Source organism: Epinephelus moara, chromosome 16 (assembly GCF_006386435.1).
Source record: "Epinephelus moara isolate mb chromosome 16, YSFRI_EMoa_1.0, whole genome shotgun sequence".
NCBI lineage: Eukaryota > Metazoa > Chordata > Actinopteri > Perciformes > Serranidae > Epinephelus > Epinephelus moara.
Genome location: NC_065521.1, coordinates 19250702 through 19276966, shown reverse-complemented (window position 1 = coordinate 19276966; position 26265 = coordinate 19250702). Strand labels below are relative to the sequence as shown.

The following is a 26265-nucleotide window of genomic DNA, read 5'->3' as shown; positions in this document are numbered from 1 at the left end:
TCAACCCAAAGGAGCACCAAGGTTATGCAGTTTACAACAGCTTTGGCAACTTTTTCTTGGGTGATTTTAAAACAATGCAGGTAGCTGCCAAGCAGGAAGACAGATATTCATAGCATAGTCTCATTTCTTGCATTCTGTACTTCCTGTAAGTCCTGAATGTGACAGGTTCTCTGTCCAACTTGCTTTTAAAGTATCAGGTTTGTCTTTTTGACATAGTGTATTTTATCCCATTATTGGATTGTGTTTAAAAATGGCTAAGAATCTTGAAATCTTTAAATGTGCAGCTCAGACCTGCAATAAACAGACAGGAGAGGTGATGATAATTAATGTCCCAATAAAGCATCCATAATATTCAGCGTATCCTCAATGGTTCGTATGATATCCTATGAAAATGCACACACAATGGTTTGTATATTGTTTGTATATCCTATCTGAATTAGCACCCCATAAATAAAATTACATGCTTGATGCAGAGTCACTGTGGTTAGGTTTAGGCAAAAAACATGGTAAGGCATCTTTAGATTTAGTTGATTGACGTTACTGTAGTGAGGTTTAGGAAAAGAAGCACGGTGAGGATGTACCTTTAAATGACTCAAAGTTCACTTAAAGATCACATGTGTCCAAACACCGCTCTCCTGGGGGAAAGTCCCCTGGTTTGTGACCCATTCACTACTCTTATTTGTCTTTACAGGGACGGCTTTGGATCGTGTCCTTTACTCTTGTCAGCACACTGGTCATGTGATTGCAGCCTTCCAAAATACGTAGGTCATACAGGAATTACTGGCACATGATTATGTGGGATATGTATGAGTTTTGGTTGCTTTAAGTGGGAAAATGTACCAACAGTGTGTGAGAGCAGTCTGTAATATTACCAGGTCAGCTTTTCCTCATAAACATATAAAGGCCTTTGCATACCAAGTTTGTATTTTTCGTAGTCCTTCATCCAATAAAAATGATTATGCACAGAAACATTTCACACTGAGCCCGATGTGTTTTATTGTTCTATTCCTTGTGAAAGTTTGCAACACGAAGCAAAATGTAAAGACACATTTCTTCCTTTGCTTCTCTCCACTGGAAGTATCTCCTTAGCTGTCGCCACTCCGTCTCTGTGGCTTGCATTTGACATTGTGACTAACGTTACCTGAGTTATGTAATGATCCTGTGCAGCTATTAAATTGCACTCTGCTGTAAGCATCATCAGTGCTCTTGTGCATTTTTGGATTGGCTAACATTAACCTTCTCTTTGTTGTGGAAGATTTCAAAAAGGACATTGCTTCCATGTACTTCTCTTTCTTTTCCTAAATGGCCCCCTGTCAGTTTCTGCCTTGTTCTCTCTAGTTGTGAGTGTATGTGTCCTGCAGGGTACGCCACATTTTCTTCACTGCTTCTTGGTCAAACAAGTCTCTAAAGACTTTTGGCAGATGCGGGAAACATAGAAAATCAATCTGTCCTGAAAACTTTAATGATGGACAGTTGGTGTGTAAACAACGTCAGGTTGTATTTATTTTCAAACGTACAACAATTTTCGATGAAAAAGTAAGACTTGGTGTGTAAAGATGTAAACATGTAGAGAGAGAAAGAGAGAGATGGACATACGAGTGAAGGAAACCTAATTCCTCTGTTTACAGTGTCCTCTATGAATGTGTGTGTGATGATAATCCTACTGTACCTTTTTCAAATTAAGAATTTTAAGACATACTAGAAACATACTGGAAATTCAGATGTGTGTAAAAAGGCTTTACATAATTTCCTGACACGACAGCTTCGTAGAAAACAGACACTGTAGATTTAAGGAAAACACTCCATTAGACTTCTTGTAAGAGTGAGACGCACTAATGGTGTAGATATTGGCAGCTCTTTTGTTCAGCCTGTGGTCGTGTTCTGGAGCAATCAGCATGAACATCCTCAGCCTCTCTGGCCCTCATTAATCTTATTAAGACCAATGGGAACACAGGCTAATAGGAGCTGATTAGTCTGCTTCTGGCCGCCTGGCTGATTCACCTACATGCACTCGTTCACATGCACATGGCCTCGCGCACACTAGCACACTGACAGAATCACACTGTCTTACACGTTCTCATATGAGCACACACCGACATCCACAAAAATATACTCATGAATAAACACTAGCAGGGACCGAGAAAGTTGGTCAGCAGATACAGAAAGAGAGGCAGAGCTGTGCTGCTCAGAGTCATCACTTGAAGGTGTTGAGGTGAAAATAGAAGCCTAGCTGGCAAACATCGAACTTCAGACTATAACTCAGTGCTTGACCATCAGAACCGTGTCTTTGCTCATCTGCTGAGTTATTAGGGTCAGGGTTAGGCTTCATCTCAACTAGCAACTATATTGATTTATGTTAAATGCTACCATTAACGTCACCTTATGTCGTATCTGTACTGGATGCATGGACTGCATGCTTCTCTGTGGAGATGCTGCAGCATTGATGTTGTGCTATTTTGGTAAGCTAGTTCGATTTTACAATAGATGCACTGCACAGGGTTTTCTTTTTGTTTCAGCTTGAAATGATCCCAAACTTTCGATACTTTATTTTGTTTTCTCTGTCTCATCTCTTCACTCCCAAGCTATTTTCTATGTCTTCCTCCATTTAGCAGTTTCATGCCATTAAATCACATCACCTGTCTACAGCGTAAGTGCATTGTGTGACGGTAATAATCAGACATGGGAAACATAATGTGTTGCATATATTTATGTGGATTTAACAATTCAAAGAGATTGATCAATGAGTTTTAGTTATCATTTTAGCCCCAATATTGAGTCAACATGGTTGTTTTTTTACGAAATGTTGTCTGATGTCACTGAATTTATGAATATCTGCCTTTTGCTGTGTGGAATGGTTTATGTGCTCTAGTTTTAGCCCTGTGAGCAGAAAAAAAATACCTGCGTTACCCTATAACTTAAAAAATGCAGTACATATGTATCCCATCATCTATTTCATTGTAGGATGATATTTTATAAAAGATAAATTGTCACTATCTATAACTACACTGATTGTGGACAGCCCATCTGGCATTATCCCTTACTTTGCAATACTAAAGTGTGCACTGGTCAGCATGTAGATACAGGTTCTGCAATTCTTTAGTATAAAAAATGTTTTGGTTGTATGGCAAACTATACAATACAAATCTGCGCATGCTCAAGTGCAAACATGCAATGTGCTCGACAAGGATGAGGATATACAGAGGTCAGAGTTCAATATAAAGAAGCTTTTTCAGTGTCCCTGTGTTGGACTACAGAGAGATGTTTTCCCAAGTGCAGAAGCCGGAATAATCAATAGCAGAGATGGTGAGGGTCCTACATAATCCTACTCATTCTTTATCTTCTGGTCCTCCAGAGTGGGAAGAATAAATCTCTGTAGAGCAGAAATGCCTCCATGTATTATTCTGATCTTTATCATCAGTTCATTCAAGGAGCTGCAGGATTTATTCATGCTTTGGAATCTACACTGAACTAAAATATAAACGCAGTATCTGGTGTGACCACCATTTGCCTCATGCAGTGCAACACATCTCCTAGAGTTGATCAGGTTGTTGATTGTGGCCTGTGGAATGTTGGTCCACTCCTCTTCAATGGCTGTGCAAAGTTGCTGGATATTGGCAGGAACTGGAACGCGCTGTCGTATACGCCGATCCAGAGCATCCCAAACATGCTCAATGGGTGACATGTCCGGTGAGTATGCTGGCCATGCAAGAACTGGGATGTTTTCAGCTTCCAGGAATTGTGTACAGATCCTTGCAACATGGGGCCGTGCATTATCATGCTGCAACATGAGGTGATGGTCGTGGATGAATGGCACAACAATGGGCCTCAGGATCTCGTCACGGTATCTCTGTGCATTCAAAATGCCATCAATAAAATGCACCTGTGTTCGTTGTCCATAACATACGCCTGCCCATACCATAACCCCACCGCCACCATGGGCCACTCGATCCACAACGTTGACATCAGCAAACCGCTCACCCACACGACGCCACACACGCTGTCTGCCATCTGCCCTGAACAGTGAAAACCGGGATTCATCCGTGAAGAGAACACCTCTCCAACGTGCCAGACGCCATCGAATGTGAGCATTTGCCCACTCAAGTCGGTTACGACGACGAACTGCAGTCAGGTCGAGACCCCGATGAGGACGACGAGCATGCAGATGAGCTTCCCTGAGACGGTTTCTGACAGTTTGTGCAGAAATTCTTTGGTTATGCAAACCGATTGTTGCAGCAGCTGTCCGGGTGGCTGGTCTCAGACGATCTTGGAGGTGAACATGCTGGATGTGGAGGTCCTGGGCTGGTGTGGTTACACGTGGTCTGCGGTTGTGAGGCCGGTTGGATGTACTGCCAAATTGTCTGAAACGCCTTTGGAGACGGCTTATGGTAGAGAAATGAACATTCAATTCATGGGCAACAGCTCTGGTGGACATTCCTGCAGTCAGCATGCCAATTGCACACTCCCTCAAAACTTGCGACATCTGTGGCATTGTGCTGTGTGATCAAACTGAACATTTTAGAGTGGCCTTTTATTGTGGCACACCTGTGCAATAATCATGCCGTCTAATCAGCATCTTGATATGCCACACCTTTGAGGTGGGATGAATTATCTCGGCAAAGGAGAAGTGCTCACTAACACAGATTTAGACAGATTTGTAAACAATATTTGAGGGAAATGGTCTTTTGTGTGTATAGAAAATGTTTTAGATCTTTGAGTTCAGCTCATGAAAAATGGGAACAAAAACAAAAGTCTTGCGTTTATATTTTTGTTCAGTGTAGTTCATGAGGGTTCTGATTCTGCGTGTGTGCATGTGTGTGTCATCAACTTGTTTGCTGATCAGTGTGGTTAAAAAAATAAAGTTTTGTTTTAAAAAAGTTCTTAAAAAAGCAACTTCCTGTTTACATCATGTGATTCAGGCTGACATCACTGCTGAAACAGAGCATTATGGGATGCCACAGTAACTGTTTGGTGGAGGGATGACCAGGGTTAGACTAAACACACACACACAAACATGGAGCCACATGGCATTGAGTGTTATGTCAGCTCTTGTTAACATCAATGATGGTAGTGACATCGAGTGACCCTGCATCTGCTGTGTGTGTGTATGTGCACGCATGTGTGTGTTTGTGTGTATGCACGCATTTGTGTGTGTGTGTGTTTAAATTGATCAGAGAGAAGGGCTGGCCTGGCACCACCATCATGCCTGACCTGCCTAATAGATCAGCTGGGAGCATCGCGCGCACACACACACACACACACACACACACACACACACACACACACACACAGTAAATAAAGTGTCAGCACAGAAGACATCTACTTCACTTTTTCATTGCACAGCTGTTGACAACAGTATGATAATCATCTGTGAGTCCTGAGTGATGAGGAGAGGACAGACGGTTGTCAAAGAGGTATCACATCCCCTATTTAGTGTAAATGAGCTGTTAGCATCTGGCAGACAGTACAGGGTGCCATCCCTCCAAATCAGCTGGGCTTGTAGATCATTTGTGCCAATCAGAACCTACCTGGGTTTCTTTATAATGAAGTGTGCTGTGTAAATTAAGATGCCTTTCCAGTATTGCACTACTGAACAAGCTGTGAAACAAACATAACCGAGACTCTTACGATATGTAGAGCACTTCAATGATACATGGTGAAGAGGTCTAATGATGAGGTGTTCTGTTGTTGACGTTTGCTTTTGGTGCTGGTGTTGTTGTCGGAGGTATTACAGTTGCACTGCTGTAAGGTACACGATGGATTTCCCAAAGGACTAATAAATATATCTAAATCTCTGTAACCCTGCACCTGTCACCTCCTGTCACTCATTCCCACACTCTCTCCGGATACCGTGGTCCTGCCAAATTATTTGCAACCTCAGGTAACTTGTCACTTACTATGCGACTGAAAGTAGGTCATACTGTGAAAATATTTGTTTATGGTTGCTGTTCTCAGAACAGGCCGCACTGTTGATCTGGACAAGTTGGCTTTGCTTAAAAATATTGATACAACCGATCACAGAAAAACAAATTCATTGGAGTGAAACTGACGTGAACACCAATAGTTTGGCATGAAAAGCCAAATTAATTGTACTGAAAGTCTGTGGTAAATCAACAGCATTAATAGCAGTAACACACATTGACAGACAAACACATTGTTGGTGACACACAAGACATTTCCATCCTAAAATAAACAAACAAACAAAAACACACACTCTGAAGCTGATTTTGGATTCTTGGTGTCAGCTCACCTCAACCCAGGTTCAGCCTGTTGGATAAAGTTCAAATGTTTTTGAATTACTTTGGATAAATTGGGCCAGACAGGAGGCACACTGCCTGAGGAGGGTTCTTGAGTTCATCCATGGCAACACAGCCCTGCTGTTCCCTGCATCTAGAATTTGTACTGCTCTAATTTACATTTATGCAATGTTTTTTTCATTAGATTTAGGTTAATTTAGCCAATGTACTGGGAAAACATCGTCTAGACGTGGCATTATTTTGAATATGGTGCCAACCTTTGTGTTACTTTGTCAGTAGCGATGTAATGAATTGATATATTAATATGTATTCTTTAGAAAATGACTGATAAAATGAAATTTTTTTAAGTATCCTTAGTGCTTAGATTCTATCAAATCTCAGGTTCTTGCAGCTCAAACAAAAGTTTTATTTCAAGGTGTTTAAGATGAGTTTTTATTTTAATGTCATTCATTATTCCCATGTGCTAACACTTTATAATGTCACCTTGGCATACATATTCATAAATGTACGTAGTGGATGCTGTAGGTGCTGATACTTTTAAAATCTGATGTAGTGGTTTACATGTGTTCCTTACTGAGCTGCAAACTAAGTCAAAGAGATGTCTGTAGAGGCAGCCCCTGTGTGCATCTGTTGAATATATACAGTGGTGCGTCATTTTATGCATGTGCTGTGTGTGTTCACTTCTGTGTTTTAATGTGAGTGTGTCTGTCATTTTGATGCGTGACAGCCTCAGCTTCAGTGAGTCAGTCGTTCAGCCTGCCTGACTCATGGTCCTGTTCAAGATTAACACGTTTGTACTTCCATGCTTGCGAGGATCCTTGTTGACACACTGTGCTCTTTCGCTCTGTGCTTACATGCCTAGCCTTGACACTGACCTTAAACTTAATCTAAACCTAATCTTGAGACTGATGGGAGGGAAGGATGGAGGAAGTGGCAGGGTCTCCTCTTTCTTCAGGCTAACCGCAAAGTTACTGAGAAGGGCAAAATGACTTAGAGGGCGAATAAAAGTGTGCACAATCTTCATTAATAATCAATGGATCAAGCAATTTCTAAATTGCTTCTGATAATCACATTAGATACTTCCAACTTGTACAAAATGTAGTCACAGTGATATTGTATAAGTATAGTGTCTTAATGAGTCTTAGGTTATAAGAGGGCCTAATACATGTGGCTCAAAGCAAGCATCAAACCCATCTGGTGAACATGCTGGTTTATTCAGCTCACAATGTGCAATGGCTCTGGTAACAAGTCATTAGGATGCAGATAATAAAATGAGGGTAGAGTGATCCTGGTGGATTTATGAGATGATACTCTATATCGATTTGCACATTGTGGTCACGAACAAATATTTTGCACAATTGTGGAATACAGGAAATCATGCTGCATAATTCATATGGAGGGTTCAGCACTCATCAGCTGCTCATCATCACAACACGAATAATGTTTTCGAGAGAGAAATAAACCTTTTAAATTTGCAATTGTTCTCTAAGAGGTTGTGCAACTAAGGAGGCACTGAAGCTGCTCAGGTTGCTTAAAAAATATGTTATAATTTAGCATTGTCAGATGCTCTGTGTGGCCACTTTGTGTGACTTACAGTTTTTGTGTTTTAGAGAGATGAGAGAGGAAGAAGACTGAGGAAGGAATAGCATTTTACCCCAAATCAGAAATACAGATTTCCCCTCTTATCTGTAGTGCTGTTTATGAGTTTAGATTGTTCTGATATGAGTCTGAGGCTGGGACAGTTTGACAGTCTGATGTCAATGGTTGGGCCTAATTATGGTTTGCAAAAGAAAGTAGTTGAGGCAGCAGTTTGTTCAGATACGTCTTGCAGCTTGCCTAGGGCGACATCAAAAGTGGGCTAAAGTTAGCTTTACACAAACCATGCACTCTGCCACCTGTTGTCATCGCCACCACAGAAGGCCCTCGTTTCAGTTTATTTAATTGGACAATGGGAAAAATGGGAAAAATGGCAATGACATTGAGTGTCTTTTTTGCTTCTGATTTTTCTCAGCTCGAGGTTTTCATGGCACTTCTGCAAAAATGTGAGGTGCATAAAGCAGAAAAATGCCAGGTGCTTCACTCTCATTTAAAACCATTACAATAAGCTGCCCCAGGCTGCCACAACACGGCCTGTCTTACTGCTCTCAGCCAAGGAAACATCATGTTAAGTTAATATAAATATGGCATGAAAAGAAATAGTTGTCAGCTGTTTGCTAACATGTTACTTTTATGTTACTTCTCCATAATATAATAATTGTGAGGAGTAAGTGTTTCTTTTTCTATTTCTATGGACTGCATTGGATACATTTTCATTTTATATTTAATTTAATTTTATTCCATTGCTGTCAAAAAAGTGCCTTTGTGTGTTTAAGCTACGTATAATAAATGTTCTCTAAATGCCACATTACTGTACAAATCATTGCACTGTGTTATCCATGGAAGAGAGCGAAACTAATCCTGAATCAGACAGACACAGTCACATTCAGATAATTAATTAGTTGGTCATGTGTGGTGGGACAGCGCAGAGAATGAACTTGTTAGTATAACTGCAAAGATTCACACAACATAATGTGGCGCTTACAGAGTACAGCCAAATCACCACTGCTGCTACCAGATTCTGCTGTTGGAGAGCACAGTAATATATTCTTACCATTCCTATCATTTTACAGTCGGATGCAGAGTGTAGAGCACAGTATCCACACAAACAACAGCGATGAAATGCAGTCTCATTCACTAACCCTGCGATAAAACAAAGATTATAAAAGCACACAAGCCTGAGGAGGAATTTGGTGTTTTTTCCCCTTTTAGCCACAACTGTGTTTATATTTATATCCAGTTAGATAGATTTCTTTTTGAGTTCAACAAGGGTTCACAAACAGATTATCAGTGAGCTGATGGATGATAAACTGCTCTATTTCAGATTTCCTGTTTCTATGTGTGTCACTGATGGTCTTTCCTGCTGTCTGTCTCGTTTTCATCTGTCCCTCTTTTCTTTTTATCCGTTACCTCTTTACATTCTATCCTCTTTTTTTTGGTTTCATAATCTGTTCCTCATCTTTCTCACCTCTTTTTCTACTTCTTTACCCCTTTATTTTTCTCCTCTGCCCTGCGATTTAGTTACTCTAATCCTTTATTTCTTCATCAAATGATTGCTTGCAGTTTTCCAAGCCACAAAATAATTCCATAATGGATTACTATATTTCTCCTCCGTCATAAATAAACTCTCCTGTGCAAACTCTTCATTTATTCAGTCTACATTTTCTCCTGATGAAAGACGTGTGGCTCAGGTGTTAACTCATAATTTTGTAACATCTCAAACTCAGTATTAGGGTATCAGAAAATAGATGGCTCTGTGTTGTTGCTCTTTAAGATTGCAAGTTATTAACATGAGTTGAGTTTTGACTCTGCTTTGCCAGACACACATCTACAATCAGTGAATGTTACCATGACTCGCCTCCTCTCCAAACTAATGGACATCAGTAACAGCTACTGTGCATGTATTGTGATAAAATCGGACATTTATTTATTCCGAAAATAACATGGTTCGACAGTTAAAGAGATGTTTCCAGAACAGCTGTCATGTTTTTCTGATGAAACAGGGTGGAAAAAGTAAAGTAAGACTTAGTAATCCCGGCAAGCTGTGTATTTGTCCAGTGGGAATGACTCATGCGTGAGTGCAGGAAAGACCTGTCATCTATCGTACAGCTCACTCTCAAAAGAGGTGAATGTGGTTTAGCCTGTCTAATAGGTCGATCAATAAAGCCATGATGATAGAGGATAAGGATAAATCTCTTCATTTTAACAGCACGACTCTGAATGTTTTTAACCCAGACTGAACGAAAACATACTCTACAGTCTCTGTGTATCTGGAAACATCACATCAGTAGGACATTTTGTTTGTCCTCTGTACAGAGACTGTGAGCTCTCTTGGCTTCGGCAACCAAAATTTCTTGTCCAGCTCCCAAAAGAGGGGATTTGGGAGCTTACAGGACGCACTGCTCCTCCTTAAATCAATTAAGCTGCTGCGTTTTCCCCCTGCTTTGTGTGCCTGTGTTGTACTGTGGTTAGTAAAGACATCTTAAAGCCGTGGAAGGTAAAGTTTAAGGGGAAGATAGACAGATGCCCCTAGTGGTCCCTCCTTCACTACATATACTGTATGTACCTAGTGGAAACTACCTGGAAGAATAGCTCTCTTAAATGACTTCATTTAGCACCTCATTTAGGTACTTTGGGATTACCACTCACTGCCATGTTGGTAGTCGTTGAAGCCAGTGAATCCAAATTTGGGCAACGTGGGTGGAACCTGAGTCGGGCTGTGGTTGAGTGAGGCGAAGACCTTTTTAGACGTAAACACACCCCCAAACATGTTTGTTCCTTTAAGGCTAAATATGTTTGTTAAGGAGAAATGATTTTTAAAATCACCATCAGCACACTTAACAAGAATTTAAATCAGCTTTTAAGACCCTAAATAATTAAAAAATGCACTGAAACTATATTGAAACACCATGTGAACCTATAACAACCTACCTGAAGGATCTTTAACTCAGCTCACTCTCCTTTTATGTGCACTGCTCAGATTTTAAGACATTTGGTGGCTTTTATGATGTATTATTGTAAAAAATATCCAAGTCAAAGGACTGAGCAGCTTTCACTGGTGTGCATCAAACTCCTATTTATCCGACCAGGTATGCTGTACCAGAGGCGGTTGTCTTGAGTATCCCAACTTCAAGTCTCTGCCCACACACGATACAAGCCTGATTTCCATGGCAACCCTATCCCTATCACAGCTGTATTATAAGCACAGGAGGAGATTACCATGATGCACCACTAGTGTGATGTCTTCACTGGGCTACAACACACAAAAACAGTTGGAAACAGGGGTGCAAGTTTGATTTCAAAGGCAGGGGGACAAAGCCGTGGTATAATGGCAGTGTACCATGACCTCTCATAACCTATTGCTTTGTTCTTTAATTTAAAATTCACTCACCTGTCCACTCTCTACATGCAGTCCCTGAGCCTATTACCTGTTGGGGCAGCAGTTCCTGCTGAGTTAAAGACACAATAAATGATTTCCAAAGAATGAAATTACTTGCATGAATGTGTTGAGTGAACAAGCATTGTGGTGGACTGACTGTGCTTGTTTGAAGTAACAAAAAATAACAGCATTCAGCGCTGCCATTTCCTTTCACTAGCTATTTTGAAGACAATTACAAAGTGATATTAATATTCCAACATGATCTCACTATGAATATTCAGAAAGCAACAATAGCTAACTGAATATAGATTGATAACTTACACTTGATAACTTATGTCTTATACATCTTCTGTAATTTTGGGGGTTTGGACATTTATAATTTTTTTACTAATCTTCTGGCTGGCTGTTTGAATAGGGGCGTGGGTAGAGGGAACTTGAGCTGGCGCTGTATCCGCATGGTCCTAGTGCGTGCAGTTTCTCCTGTTTTGTTTTGTTTGTTTGTTTGTTTTTTATGTTAGCTTTTGGACTGTAAAAGTAGAGTGCTCCAATATGTACAACTTTAAAGGAGCTATATGTAAGAAATCTAAAGCAAATAGTCGTAAAATCCTCCTAATATGTCACAGAGACTAAGGAATAATGTTCATATAACATACTGATCTCACCGACAACAATAGTACAGCCAGAATATTCGCATTTAAAAAAATTTTTTACGGTCCGCAAATCATGTTTATGTTTTGAATTTGTGTTTTGGCCTGTTGCGCCACCCACCGCCATCTACCAGCCATGCAGTCAGTAGAGTCTCAGCATCAGTTACAGTTACGACTGAGCTACAGCAGCACAGCAAGCAGCATTAGCAGTGTCCCAGTACATAGCATTAGCAGCCTCCTCAGCTGTATCCCGGCAGCAGCATTAGCAGTGTCCCGGTACATAGCATTAGCAGCTGGCTCCTCCTCAGCTGTATCCCGGCAGCAGCATTAGCAGCAGAGAAGCCGGACTTGCTTGAACGGTCCGCTGGAAAACCGAAGATCAAGGACGCGGCAACACGGCCCTGCCACGGCAGCCGCCCGTGGGCAAACATATCAGTCTCCAGCGTGCTACTGTCCAGCAACCTCAAATCTGTAGGGGAGGGGGGGCGGACACGACTCGCGGCAGTATTTTGAATTTGAGTGCAGTAACCGTTTTGGCCACATTCTTACATACAGCGCCTTTAACAGTTTTATTTATCCTTTTGGGAAACTGTTTACATGACAGAAAACCAAACCCAACCAAACCCAACAGCTTTCTAGCTTCATAGTATACCAGTATGGGCTTTGAATTTCCCAGTCTCCTCCCCATTTCTGACAGAACAAAAGGTTGACAGGGTGCGGGTGCCACTTGTCATCTCTCTCTTTACACCTCCTGGTCAGCACTCAACCCCTCTCTAATTCTGTCACTCAGCACCACGTGTTACTCTAACACTCTTACACTCACTTACTATCCAGGAACCAACTGGAGAAGTGAGAAATATAAGGGATTTAATATTTATTATGTAACATCATGCCATGTGTATTAAAGCTATCATGAGGTATGTAACAGGGCAGAGGGTAAAGACTATTACTCGCCTATATTTATTAAATCCACTCTGCTGTACCCTGCAGGGAGGAGGGGAGCGCAAAACTAAACTGTGGGTTTCAAATTTGTTGCAGATGGGTCTACATTTAGTTTGCTGAATTAGAGAAATGGCAGGACTGAGATGTTTAAAACAGTGGATACACTGGGGCATTTAGGAACGGGTTTAATGATTGTAAATGTGAGTAAAATCAAACTCAGTCTGGTCTGCAGATTTTTAAACTTTTATGCAGCCCTTCAAAGTACATCTTACATCTTATATAAGCAGGCCAACACGCTGTCTCAAGATTTTGAAAGCAATGTGTGAATACATACATTTTTCAAATACCTCTTTTTCTCTGTGGGTTATTTTTTTTAACCCCTAACAGTTTTGTTAGCTGTTCGTGTAATTGCTTACTCCCCCGTGTGCATTCTTTCTATTGTGTGTGTGTGTGTTAGTTCAGTATGTAAGGTCATGTGACCGCTCTTAATGGTGGTCTCTATTGTCCTGCAGTAATCTCCATTCTTCAGACACAGCCTTGTTGATTATAAGCCTTACTCCCGGCTGGGTCACAGCCTGAATGCAGTTGACTGAGCTTCACACATACACACACATACGCACACGTACGCACGCACTCTTTGTCAGCTGTTCACTGAGCAGAGGAGCGGACATTTCAGACCTATGTAAACAGCAGGAGGATGGAACAAGAATGTTGAATCGGATGGAGGCAGGTGTGTGTTCATGTGTGCTTCGGAGGCTCTTATCAGTGTTAAACAGTCGTGGTGCTTGTTGACCTTAACAGGTCATCACCTGGCTATTGTAATGGCACACCACTCAGCTTACGCCAGTTAACAATTAGGAGTTGGACAAAGACATGGTCATTGTCGAAAAATCAATATTTGCATGTCAGGTGAGTCGTTCGTCTGAAGCATCTGGGCTATTCTGCAGTATGAAAGCACCAAAGCAGTGATTTTGCATATTTTGACACATTTACTAAGAATCAAGAATATTTTACGGTATACTGCTGAATATTTTGCAAACCATGATATAATTGTAACTGTTTTGAGGGAACTCAATACAGTCAGTGGTTTTTAAATCAGTTTGGACTTTAACTGCAATACTGCTCATACAGCAGTGAGGCAGTATTTGGCTCAGGAACATTTTTGCCAGAGGAAAAGTCAGCAGATCATTAATCAGACTGATCGGATGTAGACTGTAGGTATAAACCTGCCAATGCCCGGCAATTTTGGCTGGCATTCTCTCCCCATCTAATATCTGTGTGTTACTGGTTTCAACAACCTCAGAGCCAACAACATACACACTGAAAATGGCAAGTTTTGATGAAGATCTCAATTGTGCAATAAGGCCTGTCTGCCTTGTTCCTTTGCTGAATTGTTGTAAAGGTCTAGAATGAATGAAACTACTTGTGAATTCACCTTGGAAAAGCCCTCCATCTTGCTCCATCCATACTCCATCTTGCAGGACTCTCCTGCCCGATGTTGATCCATTTTCTGATGCCGGCAGTCTAGTTGATTTGCCACATCTTTTAACCCTGGTGCATGTGCCAGTGACATTGACTTCACTAATGAACCAGTCTTTTCCACTTTACACAAGGTTCTGTGATATCATTGTTCTAAAGTTCTCCAATACAGCTAGCTCATGATCTTTAGTTTAAACAGGTCAAGTGAGTTCCTCCAGAACTAAAGTAGGGTCAGACTTCACCCCCAGGACACCAATTATTAAATTATGTTTGTGTTTTTATCAGTAAAAGTTTAATCACACAGTGGCGTATGTCTGGTAGGCCTGCTGTTGTTTTGTGGTGTTCAACTTTAGCAGAGAATTGGCCATTTTAATGACAGTGCTCACCTCCCCATGTGCAAATGATCCTCCAGAACATGCCCGGGACACTATTTTGCAAGGGCACCATCGCTGCATCCTGAGCTTAGCACCACTCAAGACGATTGTGACTGGTGTAAAGAAACAAGCCAAGAGTGTTTTCCCCCTACAGCTGAATGATAATGTGTGATTCCAGACCATTCTTTATTGCTGACTACACGAGACCAGTGGATCAACAAATCCAGTTGGATGTTGTGAAAACCATAAATGTCTGTAGAAATTTTCATTGCAATTCATCAAATAGTGGACGAGATATTTCAGTTGAAATATGAAATATGAAACCTATATCTGTAGTAATTTAGGTTTGTGACTAAGCACCAGGAAAAAACCCACAAATTTCAACCTCATGACTGGAAAAAGTCAGAGGATCACCAGTTTAGTTGGATGCATCCTCTTGGGACCATGCATGTTTGTACAAAATCTGTGGACCAAAGTTTTGAACCAACATTGCCAGTTCTAGAGCTATAGTGCTAGCATGGTTAGAAATGTTTGCACATTTGATGTTCATTGTCATGGATTATACCAGTGGTTCCCAACTGGTCCAGCCACAGGGTCCAGATTTGTCTTTAGTTGTTAGTTCAAGGTCCACACAGTTTAATACAGTCAGCGTCATACTTGCGTTTGGCCATGTCGTCGAGCTAGTTTCCTGTCTCTGTCAAATGGGTGTCTGTTATTCACTCACTATATAGCAAGAAACACCACTTCAAAATATAAACTGTGTACCGGAAATTTACTGTTCTTAAAGATGTGTTTTTGAATGGACCGGTGACCCACTTTTGGACTGTGACCCATTAGTTGAGAACCACTGGAGTATACAACTCAAGCAAGTGAAAAGAGCAAATTGATTTTCAAATTTTACAGAAATCAAATCAAATCTAGTGGTTGCCTTAAAAGAAAATACATTCCAAAATCTAACTTTGACTGCAGGCAGTGATAAACAGTCAGGATTTGAATAAAGTATGCAGTACACGCGATGGTGTTTCAACAATGGCTGCTGTTTAATTACACATCCTAACTGGCTAAGTCGCCATTGCCAGGAGCGTCTATAATCCCTGTGTGAAACTGTCTGTCTGGTTGGCTTGCTGCCTTTCAGAAGTGTGTGTACTACCGCAGGTCTCTTGCCTGTGTGTGTGGGTGTGAAGTCTGAGTGCGCGTGTAACTGTTGTCGTCAGTGTCTTTCAGTGGGCATGAATGTGTCTGTGCGAGTCTTTGTGCGCACTGTCCGTGTGGACCTTCTGTGTTTGTGTCCTTTAAATCAAGAGAAGTGCTTAGCTTAATGGGCCTTAAAACCTGCCGACTCACTAACCTTTCGCATCGAGGGAGACGGAGTGAGAGGGAGAGAGACGTGCAGGGAGAGAAAGAGAGTGAGTTTGTGTGGGAGAGACAGAGAGAGAGAAAGGGAGAGAAAAACGATACGTAGGAGAGTGAAAGGTGTTTCTGTGAGAGAGAAAGAAAGTGGAGGTGAGAAAGTGAAATAATGTGTAAGCTCAATAAATAGATGTGTGTGGATATGTCCAAATTCAGGGACCTGTTTCTGTTACCAGACACAGTGTTGCCATGGAAACATGCTGATGATGCAGCAGGATATACAGTATGACTGAAGAGTTTTCATCTCTTGGATGATGTTTTTGTTTGGCCCTGAAATATATTTTTCTGGGAACATTTTCGCTGCTTATTTGGTCATTGCTTTGATATTTCCTAGAGATCATCTGTCAGTCAAACAGTGGCGGTAGCACTTTTGAGTTTCTTTGTCTGTTCATCCACTGTGACCATCGCTGCTCATGCTGAGTGCCCAGTTTATTCCAAACTAGGAGTGTAAAATGCATCACTTGCTGTGCTGTGTTTATGACTAGGGTTGCCGCCGGTATGCATCATAAAATGGTCCAAGGCAGGAGGGCTATAATTTCATACCGGTCTTCTCCACCCACATCCCTCCATAAAAGGCCAGTGTTTGACATGTTCCACAATGCTGCTGCTGGATGAAAACCTTGAGCTCTCAAAAGATGTTTTATTAGCTGTATCTGTTCTTACAAAATGAACTTCTTGTTTCAGTTTTTTTCCCTGAATGCCACACTTTGACCATGAAACTTGTTCAAACAATAAAAAACAATTCACATTTTTAGATCAAGAAAAACAACAACATGAAAATCACATGTTTTGTGTCCTTCCAGCATAAGTGAATAACTTTGACTTTAAGATGCATATCACATCATAAAGGAACAGTGTATAAGATTTATGGGGATTTAGTGGAATAGTGATGAGGATTGCAACCAGCTAAAACTTCTCATGGTTAAATTTCCTTCAGTGTTCATTGTTGAGGAGGTTTTTGCCCGGAGCTGAATTATCCTCAGAGAGCTCCTCCTCTCCAAAACAAACAGACCACGTGATTAAAACTGGTAAGAACACTGAAGAAAGCAGTTTCATGTGACAAATCAGTGATTCTCCTACGTTGTTTGACTCGTCATAGACAGGACGCCAGCACCTGCTAGTGTGTGCTCGCCTATTTTCTCTGATAACTTAAGATCCAGACGTTTGGGAGATTTTCACTAAAAGCCGAATTATGTCCGTAAAAGTCTCTTCCTGTCCAAAACAGACCCGCTCATTTAAACAGGTAAAAACACTGAATAAAGCAGTTTCCCGTTACAAAGTCAGTGTTTTTCTGACGCTATTGTTGCGTAGGGGCTGCTAACTATGGTGGCCTCTGGTTTGTCCGTTCTGGGCTACCATAGAAACATGGCGGAGCAATGTGGTGATCTCTGTGGATGAGGACCTCGGGCCGGTTGAACAAAGCACTTTAAGTTTGCTCATTAAATATGACACTTAAGGTTTAGTTTTTCTTTAGTTGAGGAAATTGCTTAAGGGTGTTGCACAGAATCTCTTAAAAGGTTTCTTTAGTCAAGGAAAGACGTTAAGACATTTACTGCACTGACAGAGATTTTACAACAGTAAAACTGTACTGTTTCCATTGAGACCATTTGTTTGCTTGCACTTGCCCTTGTGACAGCCTGCCTGTTATTGCTATCTCATCCTTCTCTTGGGACAGAAACTTCACTACAGTGTTCAGCAGACGTATGGGGGTGTTTGAAACTCGGTGAATGATGCGGCACACCATTGACTTGTGTCTCACCAATAACTGATCAGAAAGATTCTGTTGCATTAAACCGCAATGCAATCATTAATTGTAATGGAGACAAGCACTTATTACTTATCATTAAGGGTCTTCTCGGGATTCCTTCATTTTCCTCATTTATCGCCATAAACTAAGCCATGTTTCGGTGAAGATGTACTCAGAGATACCTTATGTTTTTTCCTCTGTGTAACAGTTTAACAAACTTTTAAGCAATTCCCAAAGTATGAGACTGAGATAAGGAGAAAAACTTAAGGAGACCCTAAAGAGAAGACTTAAGAATGTTTTTTGCAGCTGATTTTTTTAAGGAAACCTTAATTCAGATGTAAAGGAAAATCTTAACTGCTCTTCATGTAGATATAAACATCTCATTTTAAGATGATGAAAAGACAGCTGTTCTTATTTTAAGATAAGATAAAATATACGTTTATTGATCCCACAATTGAGAAATTCCAGTGTTACAGCAGTCAAGGAGGAAGAGTCAGATTAAAAATTTCAAAATTTAAACTTAAAAACTTAAAAACGAGGCATTTTCAGGTGATACACTAAAGAAAACATACTTATCATATTTCATTTCTGCCAATATATCCCCCTTAAATCGCACACACTGGAGCTTTAACAAGAGAGACTGTTGAATTGCATATTTATGAATAGTTTTACCCTCAGGGCTGAAACAGAAAATCACATTTTTTTCCTCTTATAATCATTTTTCCATTTTCCATAGAGATCTGCAATAGTTTGTGGTGAGATGAGCAGCAAGCTTGAGGTCTACCTCTTATAAATTATTATTTTCTTTAACAAATAAATGGTTGCATATAGATCTTGCTGTTGAATTGGAAACCTGGACCAAATCAATGTCATATTAAGGCTCCTACTCACAAAATGGGACATGACACACAAACAGTATAACTACAGCCAGACATTCACTACACCCACTCATGAGATTCACTTGCATCCTTGCATGTAGATTTCAGATCTTAAAAAATCATATTTTATCTCTCTTCCCTTTGAGTTCAGTCCTGTATTGATGCAGCTGTTCTTGCTACATGAAGCTTTTTTGTTACACACATTAAGGATAACATGTGCACAGATGCAGATACATACAAACTTATTTTACCAGGCTGAACTGGCTCACAGACAATTGTTTCATTTAATTGCTTTTCAGTATTACAGTCAGTGTGTACTGTAGAGGTGACGTGCAAATCAAATCTCACTGGAGATATGTCTGTACAGTGGCCAAACCAGGCTTTAGTTTTATCTTAAATGTAGGTTTTTGCAACAGGACTGGCATGAAACTGGGTATTGTGGCAAAGCAAAGTGTGAGTGTGTCTTAGATATAAGGAATGCATTTCTAGACACTATCACATTTTGCTGGATCTGTGGTTTTGCTGTAAGTCAGCAGGAGGCTGTGGTGCTGATCAAAGTCAAGTCGAAGATACATTTCTGCTTGCTTTGTTTGCCATGCCAACTTTTGTGGTAACAAAGGAAAATGTTGTTGTTGTGCCTTATACCTGTTTGCCTCGTTGCCGCTTATTTTTGCAAGCCCCATGCACATTATTTTGCCCACAGTGAATTTCATTGTTAAAGTTTGGGAAAACTTAAATAACTAAACTTTTTCGTGTTTGTTCTCCTCTCTCTTTTCCTTCCTCCCTCTCCCCCTGCCTCTCTCTATACAGGAAACAGTAGAATATGCCTTCCTGATCATTTTCACTATAGAGACATTTCTGAAGATTATTGCCTACGGCCTGGTCATGCACCAAAACTCCTACGTTAGAAACGGCTGGAACATGCTGGACTTTGTCATCGTCATAGTGGGGTGAGTTGATAGGTAGCACATAAAGTGTACCTGCAAACACACACAGTCAAACGCATGAACACATACACATTGTTTCTTGGACACACATAAGTTTAAACCTTACACACTATCACTCATACAGTCCCTCAAGTTCTTTGACAAACACATATGAATTGCACATGTATCTTAACATTTAGCTGTCCATCATTTGCGTGACTCACCAGCTTATCAATCTCCTCATGTCCAGTAGCGAGACAGCAGTGATGTTTCAGTACATGCTCACATGGGTACATGTGCACACATACGCATGCACACACATGACCTTGTTAAGAGTGATTTTTTATCAGTAGACCACCTGGCCTCTGTAGGACATCTATGTAAACTGTGATGAGGTGTGAAACACTAAAGGTAAATATGCACAGACATACAGGACACACACACATAAAGCATGTGTATGAGCACACACTTGCACACAGATGCATGTAACATATACACATGGCTTTTGTTTTTTGCTTTCAGTTTCTTGATTGTATTTATTTTGCTCTATTTTATGGCATCTTGGTCACTGCCTCCTTTCCTCTTTGCTTCTCCTCTACCTCTCTCCTCCCCATCAGGTTGTTCAGTGTGGTTCTGGAGATGATAACCAAAGACGCTGACTCTGGTGGCCAGTCTGGAGGCAAACCTGGAGGGTTTGATGTCAAGGCCCTCCGAGCCTTTCGCGTGCTACGACCCCTTCGCCTTGTCTCTGGAGTTCCTAGTGAGTAAACACCATAGACATATTGTATAAAACAAGTTTAACACTGAGCTTTTTTTTAGGTCTTGTAAAGAAGTTTCAAGTAAAGACTTGAATCACCTGCTCTAATTTCTTGACTTTAAGGCCCTACACAGCCAAATCAGGTTGATATACCTAACTGGATATGAGACATTTGAAATGGGGCCAGGTCACCAAACTCTGTGTAATACTAACAACAAATGGTGTAAATAAAGGTGCAATACAGCTAACCGGTGAGGGAGAGAGCTCTCAATCAAGCACAGTGTGTAGCTACACACCCACGCAGTCTTGAGAAAGAAGTCTAATCAGTCAAGAGAAAAACACAAGTGAAAAACCCTGTTTGTGGACTGCTGTTGTGTCAGGGTATTTAGGTTGATTTGGGTCTCTACAGAGCCACAGTTAATATTATTAGAAACACCTGGGTTCTCCTGTTGAGACAAGACAAAATGTTTGCTGTGGGAAAAAAATACAAAAATGTAATTAAGGTTTTAGGTTATTGTTTATGCTTTAATTTCTCATCAAAACATTTAAAGATATATTTGGGTTTATTTTATCTCTTCCCATTTATGTATTGATATCAATAATTCCCCTATACATGAGGAGGTCTGAAGGTGACTGAATACTGCCCTCTACCGACCGTTATCAGGGAACACGACAGTCATTGCGGTAGGGGCAGGTAAGTTAGCTGTGCGTGACTGGAGCCAAAGTCTGAAAACAGTCAGTGGTAACAATATTTTATTAGCGTTAATATATAAACTACAACAGGAGTGTTCGCTCAGTGAAAAAATGCAGTGGAAACAGGTTTCTTTGTGTTGTTAATTACAACAGTGTAGGTAGCAAAAGCTAACATTAGCTAACGTCAGCCAGTTAACGTTAGCTTAAGTTACTTTAGAGCGCGCCATTACAAATTGTAACGTTACTGTTGTCTCTGAATGTCACCATTTGTCCTGTCCAAAATAAAAAAAAGGACAGCTGCCTGAGACGAACAGAACTGGAGCTCATAAAACTACTACCTTGTAAAAACTTAGCTAAAGAGTTGGCAATGAATATCAGTAGTAAGTTAACTAACAGAACTCTACTCATTAGCATTAGCTAGCGGTTTACTTCCGTAGCCCAAGCTAACATAATGTTACTAACGCTTGTGAGAGGGAGGCTAGACTCAAATGTTATTTACTAAACAGACGAGTAGTTAAATATCAACTATATTTGTTATTATTTTCGCTATATTTTCAGCATAAAGTTAATGTTCTGCAGCGAGCAATGTTAAGTTTGTTCTTTTACTGTGGCTAACCTATGTTAGCTGCTTTCTTAAGTTAGCTTAACCAGAGTGTTAGTTTGTTTTTTAAACTCATATCAGTGGCAAAAATAAAAAGTAGCTCAGTAGTAACTTGGACTGGTTGTTATTTTAACTGTCCACTCGAAAGACAAACATGACATGCCATACTAAACAGCCAGCATGCAAATCATGTAAGTTGTACTGTAGCTTGTATGGTACAGTAACTGCAAGGTGCTTTGAGTAAGGTTATTTCTTGTAAAGATAAATGGGTATTGTATGGAGATTTTCAACACATAGTGCCTTAGCTAAAAATCCTTTTCATGAAAGACATTTTAACTTGTCATACAAGCTATACAAGTCTGGTTTGAAGTAACCTATAACAATTGTATTTGAGTGCTTTCTGCCTCTAAAGACACACATAAAACTTTAATTTGTTTAACATCCAAAATGCAATCAGTTAACCTCAAGAGATATAAGAGGCAGTGATCAAAATTTCAAATGCATCAATCTGTACATCTGTTATACTTGGTTACCCCTGTAATACATCTATGATTATAAATATTACCTTAAATATTTGAAAAGAAATTGTAAAATTCCTTTCCTACAAAGAAAACATTTGCTTAAGCTTTACTGATCTGCCCAGTTCTTGTATCACTCAGGAGATACTGATTCCTTCACTGTTTCTGTTCAGTTCGTTTTTGACCTTACCTGAAGTTGCCCTAATGTGTCTGCATTCTTTGAGTTGCCATAGCAATGTATCAGCTGCTGGTCTCAGGGAGGAAAGGACTTCTGGGAAAGATGAACTGAGCTGAGACGACATTTTCAGTTCTATTATAGTTTTAACATTTGTCTTTGTCGGATGGTGTGTGCAGTTTAATTAAGCTGTGATATTTCGACATGTTTGCTAAAGGCACAGAGGCTGGTTTGTTGGTTTTGCACTTATTCAGTGATACCACAAGGCTTTGAGAGATATAGATAATGTCATGACAACAGCTGATAGATTTGCGTATTGTGTATGTTTCTTTGAGTGTGTATCTGTCCCTTTGATTTTCTGTGCATATTGTTCATCTAAACAATTTAAGTGAGAAAATAATAAGTAATGAAAGTAATTTGTAGTTGCCACTCTTTTTTAGATTCAAATGACTCTATGTTTCTGGAGTTAAGAGTGGAGAAATTCTGCAAAGCTATTAGGCTGAATAACAAAAATAAACTCTGTGTTGATTCAAGTAAACCATTCTAGTCTTTTACTTTAAGATACTTATATTCTTCTGCTCATTACTGCTTTTCTCACATGGCAATTAAAATTTGGAAAACCCGGGGTATACATGTATATTTATGTGTATTTCCTCTGACCTCTGCTTCTGTGTGTGTTTGCAGGTTTACAGGTGGTGTTAAACTCCATTATTAAAGCCATGGTTCCCCTGCTTCACATTGCTCTTCTGGTCCTCTTTGTCATTATCATCTATGCCATCATCGGCCTGGAGCTCTTCATTGGCAAAATGCATGCCACATGCTACGTGATACAAACAGGTATGGTAGCGCTGAGTTGCTTTATTTTATTTTCAATTTTTTTTGTTTCAGCCATGATGAGACTAGCCTGGTGAACTTCATGCAATTTATTCTATTTTTTTTACCCTTTAAACTATTTTAAAATTGAGTCCCACATCCAGCCTATAATATGAACGGGCATATACATCTCAAGTTAGGATATATACAGGCTTTAATCCCTGGGAATGGGAATTAATGGACACATGTACCTTGTATGTGAATGGTGGCAAGCTGCTGAAAACAGGACAGAACAACAGATGGTGGATTAAGTCCAGTGATTAAATGACTAATATCTGGCTATTATGTAAACAGGCTTGACCTTTACTCCAGCATTGCTTCCAACGTGGCAGAATTATTCAAGAAGTAAAGATGAAGTATGTACATACTATGTATACATACACACAAATGCATACAACCGCAGTCATATTCTAAAATGGCTGACAGACAGGAGCTTAAATCACAGGGATCTGTGGGCTATCTCTCTCACACACCTTTTACCTAACCCCCCCCCCCTTTCCCCCTCTTTGTCCCTTTGATCTGTTTGTTTGTGGACGTCAGGAGAAGCATTGTAGACTTAAGTTGAGAGTTCATGACAGAGCGGGATAGAAGCTCCCTTTAATCCCCCCCCCCCGCTCTGTTTGCCCTGAGAAAGGCACTCAGTAGCTTGTGATTTTCATGTGTATGTGGATGGAGGGGGCGTATGTCTACTACAAAACAAGAGTAGATGTGTGGATTTGTGTGTGTGCGTGTGCACATTGTGGATATTTTAAGAAGGAGGGAACATTGAACATGTTGTGGATTCATTGACTATGCATACAGACAGTATGTCATTTTGTGTAATGGTTATATAACGATTGCATTATGACAGAACATCTAGTAATAAATGTAACCCAGAGGACGGTGTGAAAGGATATACTGCTGATCTATGTGCTCGCTGATCAGCTTAAATAACTGTGGATGATTATCTTCTTACAGAGTAATTATGAAAGTGATCATGATCATAATTATAGCTTTTGCCAGAGAAATCAAAAGAAAATGCCCTACTGGACATAAGAATAAAGGAGTTGGAGAAAAGGATGATTATGACAAAAGAATACCCTAGTGTTGAGAAGGCATAAAATTAAAACATTTTAAAAAGATAAATGTAACAAGGCTGTAACGTGACAGCAACAACATTTCTCTTCTTGGTTAGAGGCAGAGAACAGCAGAAGCACTGTAGTAAACATAAACAAATTAACAAGAAGAGAGAGCGAGAAAGCACAGTTGGTACTGGTGTGTTAATACTGCCAGAATGAGTATTGAAACCATTTCAGATATTCATAATGGATATGCATTGATGATTCGATATTTTTGACAACACTAGAATACACAGTTTTACAGAACAACATCTTAGTGTAATAGACAAGGTATGGAATGACCAGTGAAAGGAGATAATAAAATAAAAAGGTTAAGACAAGTGTTACAATGGCAGTGCTGTTACACGCACTGTAAGTAGTGAAAGGCTATATATTAGAGAGAAATAAAGTAAAAAAGGTCCTAGGTGAGAATTAAAGGGATATTTCACTGCTGGAAAGATGGCTTTTTAATAAAACTATGGGTGTCTATGCAGTAGGAAGACACAAATGCATTTGAAATTGGTGCTACACAAGTTCAGAGTTCATTTACACATACTACCCAATATTGCTTTGATACAAAAAGTAATCTAAAAAAGTCAGTCCTTCAAAGTACCCTTTGAAGGACTGGCATCAGTGCAGGGAGCTCGTGAAGTGTTTTAAACCATGGAGATATTAGTGTCAGTGGTTTTAATTCAGCTTAATCCTTTGGTTAGCCTTTATTATACACTAGTAGAAATACTGTAGATTAGTAAATTCATCTGTCTAACTCTGTGTCCCCCAGGTGCCCTCGCAGAAGAAGAGCCCACGCCGTGTGCAGTATCAGGGCATGGCCGTCATTGCCTGCTCAATGGTACACTTTGCAAAGAGGGCTGGCAAGGCCCCAACAACGGCATCACCAACTTTGACAATTTTTTGTTTGCCATGCTCACTGTGTTCCAGTGCATCACCATGGAGGGCTGGACTGATGTTCTCTATTGGGTAATCTGCCACTATTTTTGGTTTATTATTCCATGTGTATCACTTTTGATATTTTCGATTTTGACAGAACCTTGTAACAACCTTGTCTTATCTTGAAATAACCCTAACCCTGGTTGACACGATTAAGGTAATGTGCATTGTATATGCAAAGCAAGGCAATTATCATTGTATTTTTATAAATAGATTTCAAATTACTTTAATAAGATGATATACGAAAGTGTTGTGTTTCAGACAATCAGAGTGATGATTTCTAAAGATAAATTAGGTTTTACTGAAAATCTTTAGGCCACGAGAAATATACTAACCCTACTAACATACTACCCTCAATATATGAAATCTTAAATGACGTTTTGTTTCTGTCTCTCCTACAAATTTAAGCTGTATGACCTTTTTATTTCAGAGTAGTCCTTATTGTGAGCTGTATCCTGAGTCTGAACCATCATCCGTCTTTCAATTGATAACAATAAGTATTTTAAAGCTAAAAACGCCAGGCTCACTTCACAACCCTCTGCTTCTCATTAGCAAAAAATCACCAACAGCTTTTAATTAGCGAAAACACTCAGCATTGAAGCTCAACTCAGAATGAGTTTTCATCACAATCCACCCACATCCTTTTTTGATGGAGACCCTCATCTATGAAATAATGAACCTCTCTCTCTCCTTCTCTGTCGTCCTTTCTCTTTCTCCCTCACACACTCTTTACTTCTCTTATGCATGTATGTGTTACCATGGCAATCCCATGCTAATGCCGCTGTTAAAGCGGTGAGGGAAGGAGACTTGACAAACCTTAAAGAAGGATAGATAGATAGATAGATATATAGATAGACATATAATCTAACCTCTGACCTTTCCTGCTGATATCGCTGCAGGGTGGGCGGCAGTGTGTTGTGCTGTGGCTGGAGGCAGAGTCGGGGCATTGTGTTGTCTAGGCCATGCCAGCT

General features: G+C 40.1%; 1 protein-coding gene across 1 annotated transcript in view; it reads left to right on the top strand.

Annotated features, from left to right (window-relative positions):
• The window catches only part of cacna1db (calcium channel, voltage-dependent, L type, alpha 1D subunit, b), a 114513-nt gene that overhangs the window by 37410 nt on the left and 50838 nt on the right, over positions 1 to 26265 (top strand). Inside the window, exons 4-7 of the mRNA XM_050063865.1 lie at positions 19517 to 19656; positions 20250 to 20392; positions 23061 to 23213; positions 25128 to 25324. Of these exons, the coding sequence (XP_049919822.1) occupies positions 19517 to 19656; positions 20250 to 20392; positions 23061 to 23213; positions 25128 to 25324 (633 nt within the window). The remainder of the gene's footprint in view (positions 1 to 19516; positions 19657 to 20249; positions 20393 to 23060; positions 23214 to 25127; positions 25325 to 26265) is intronic.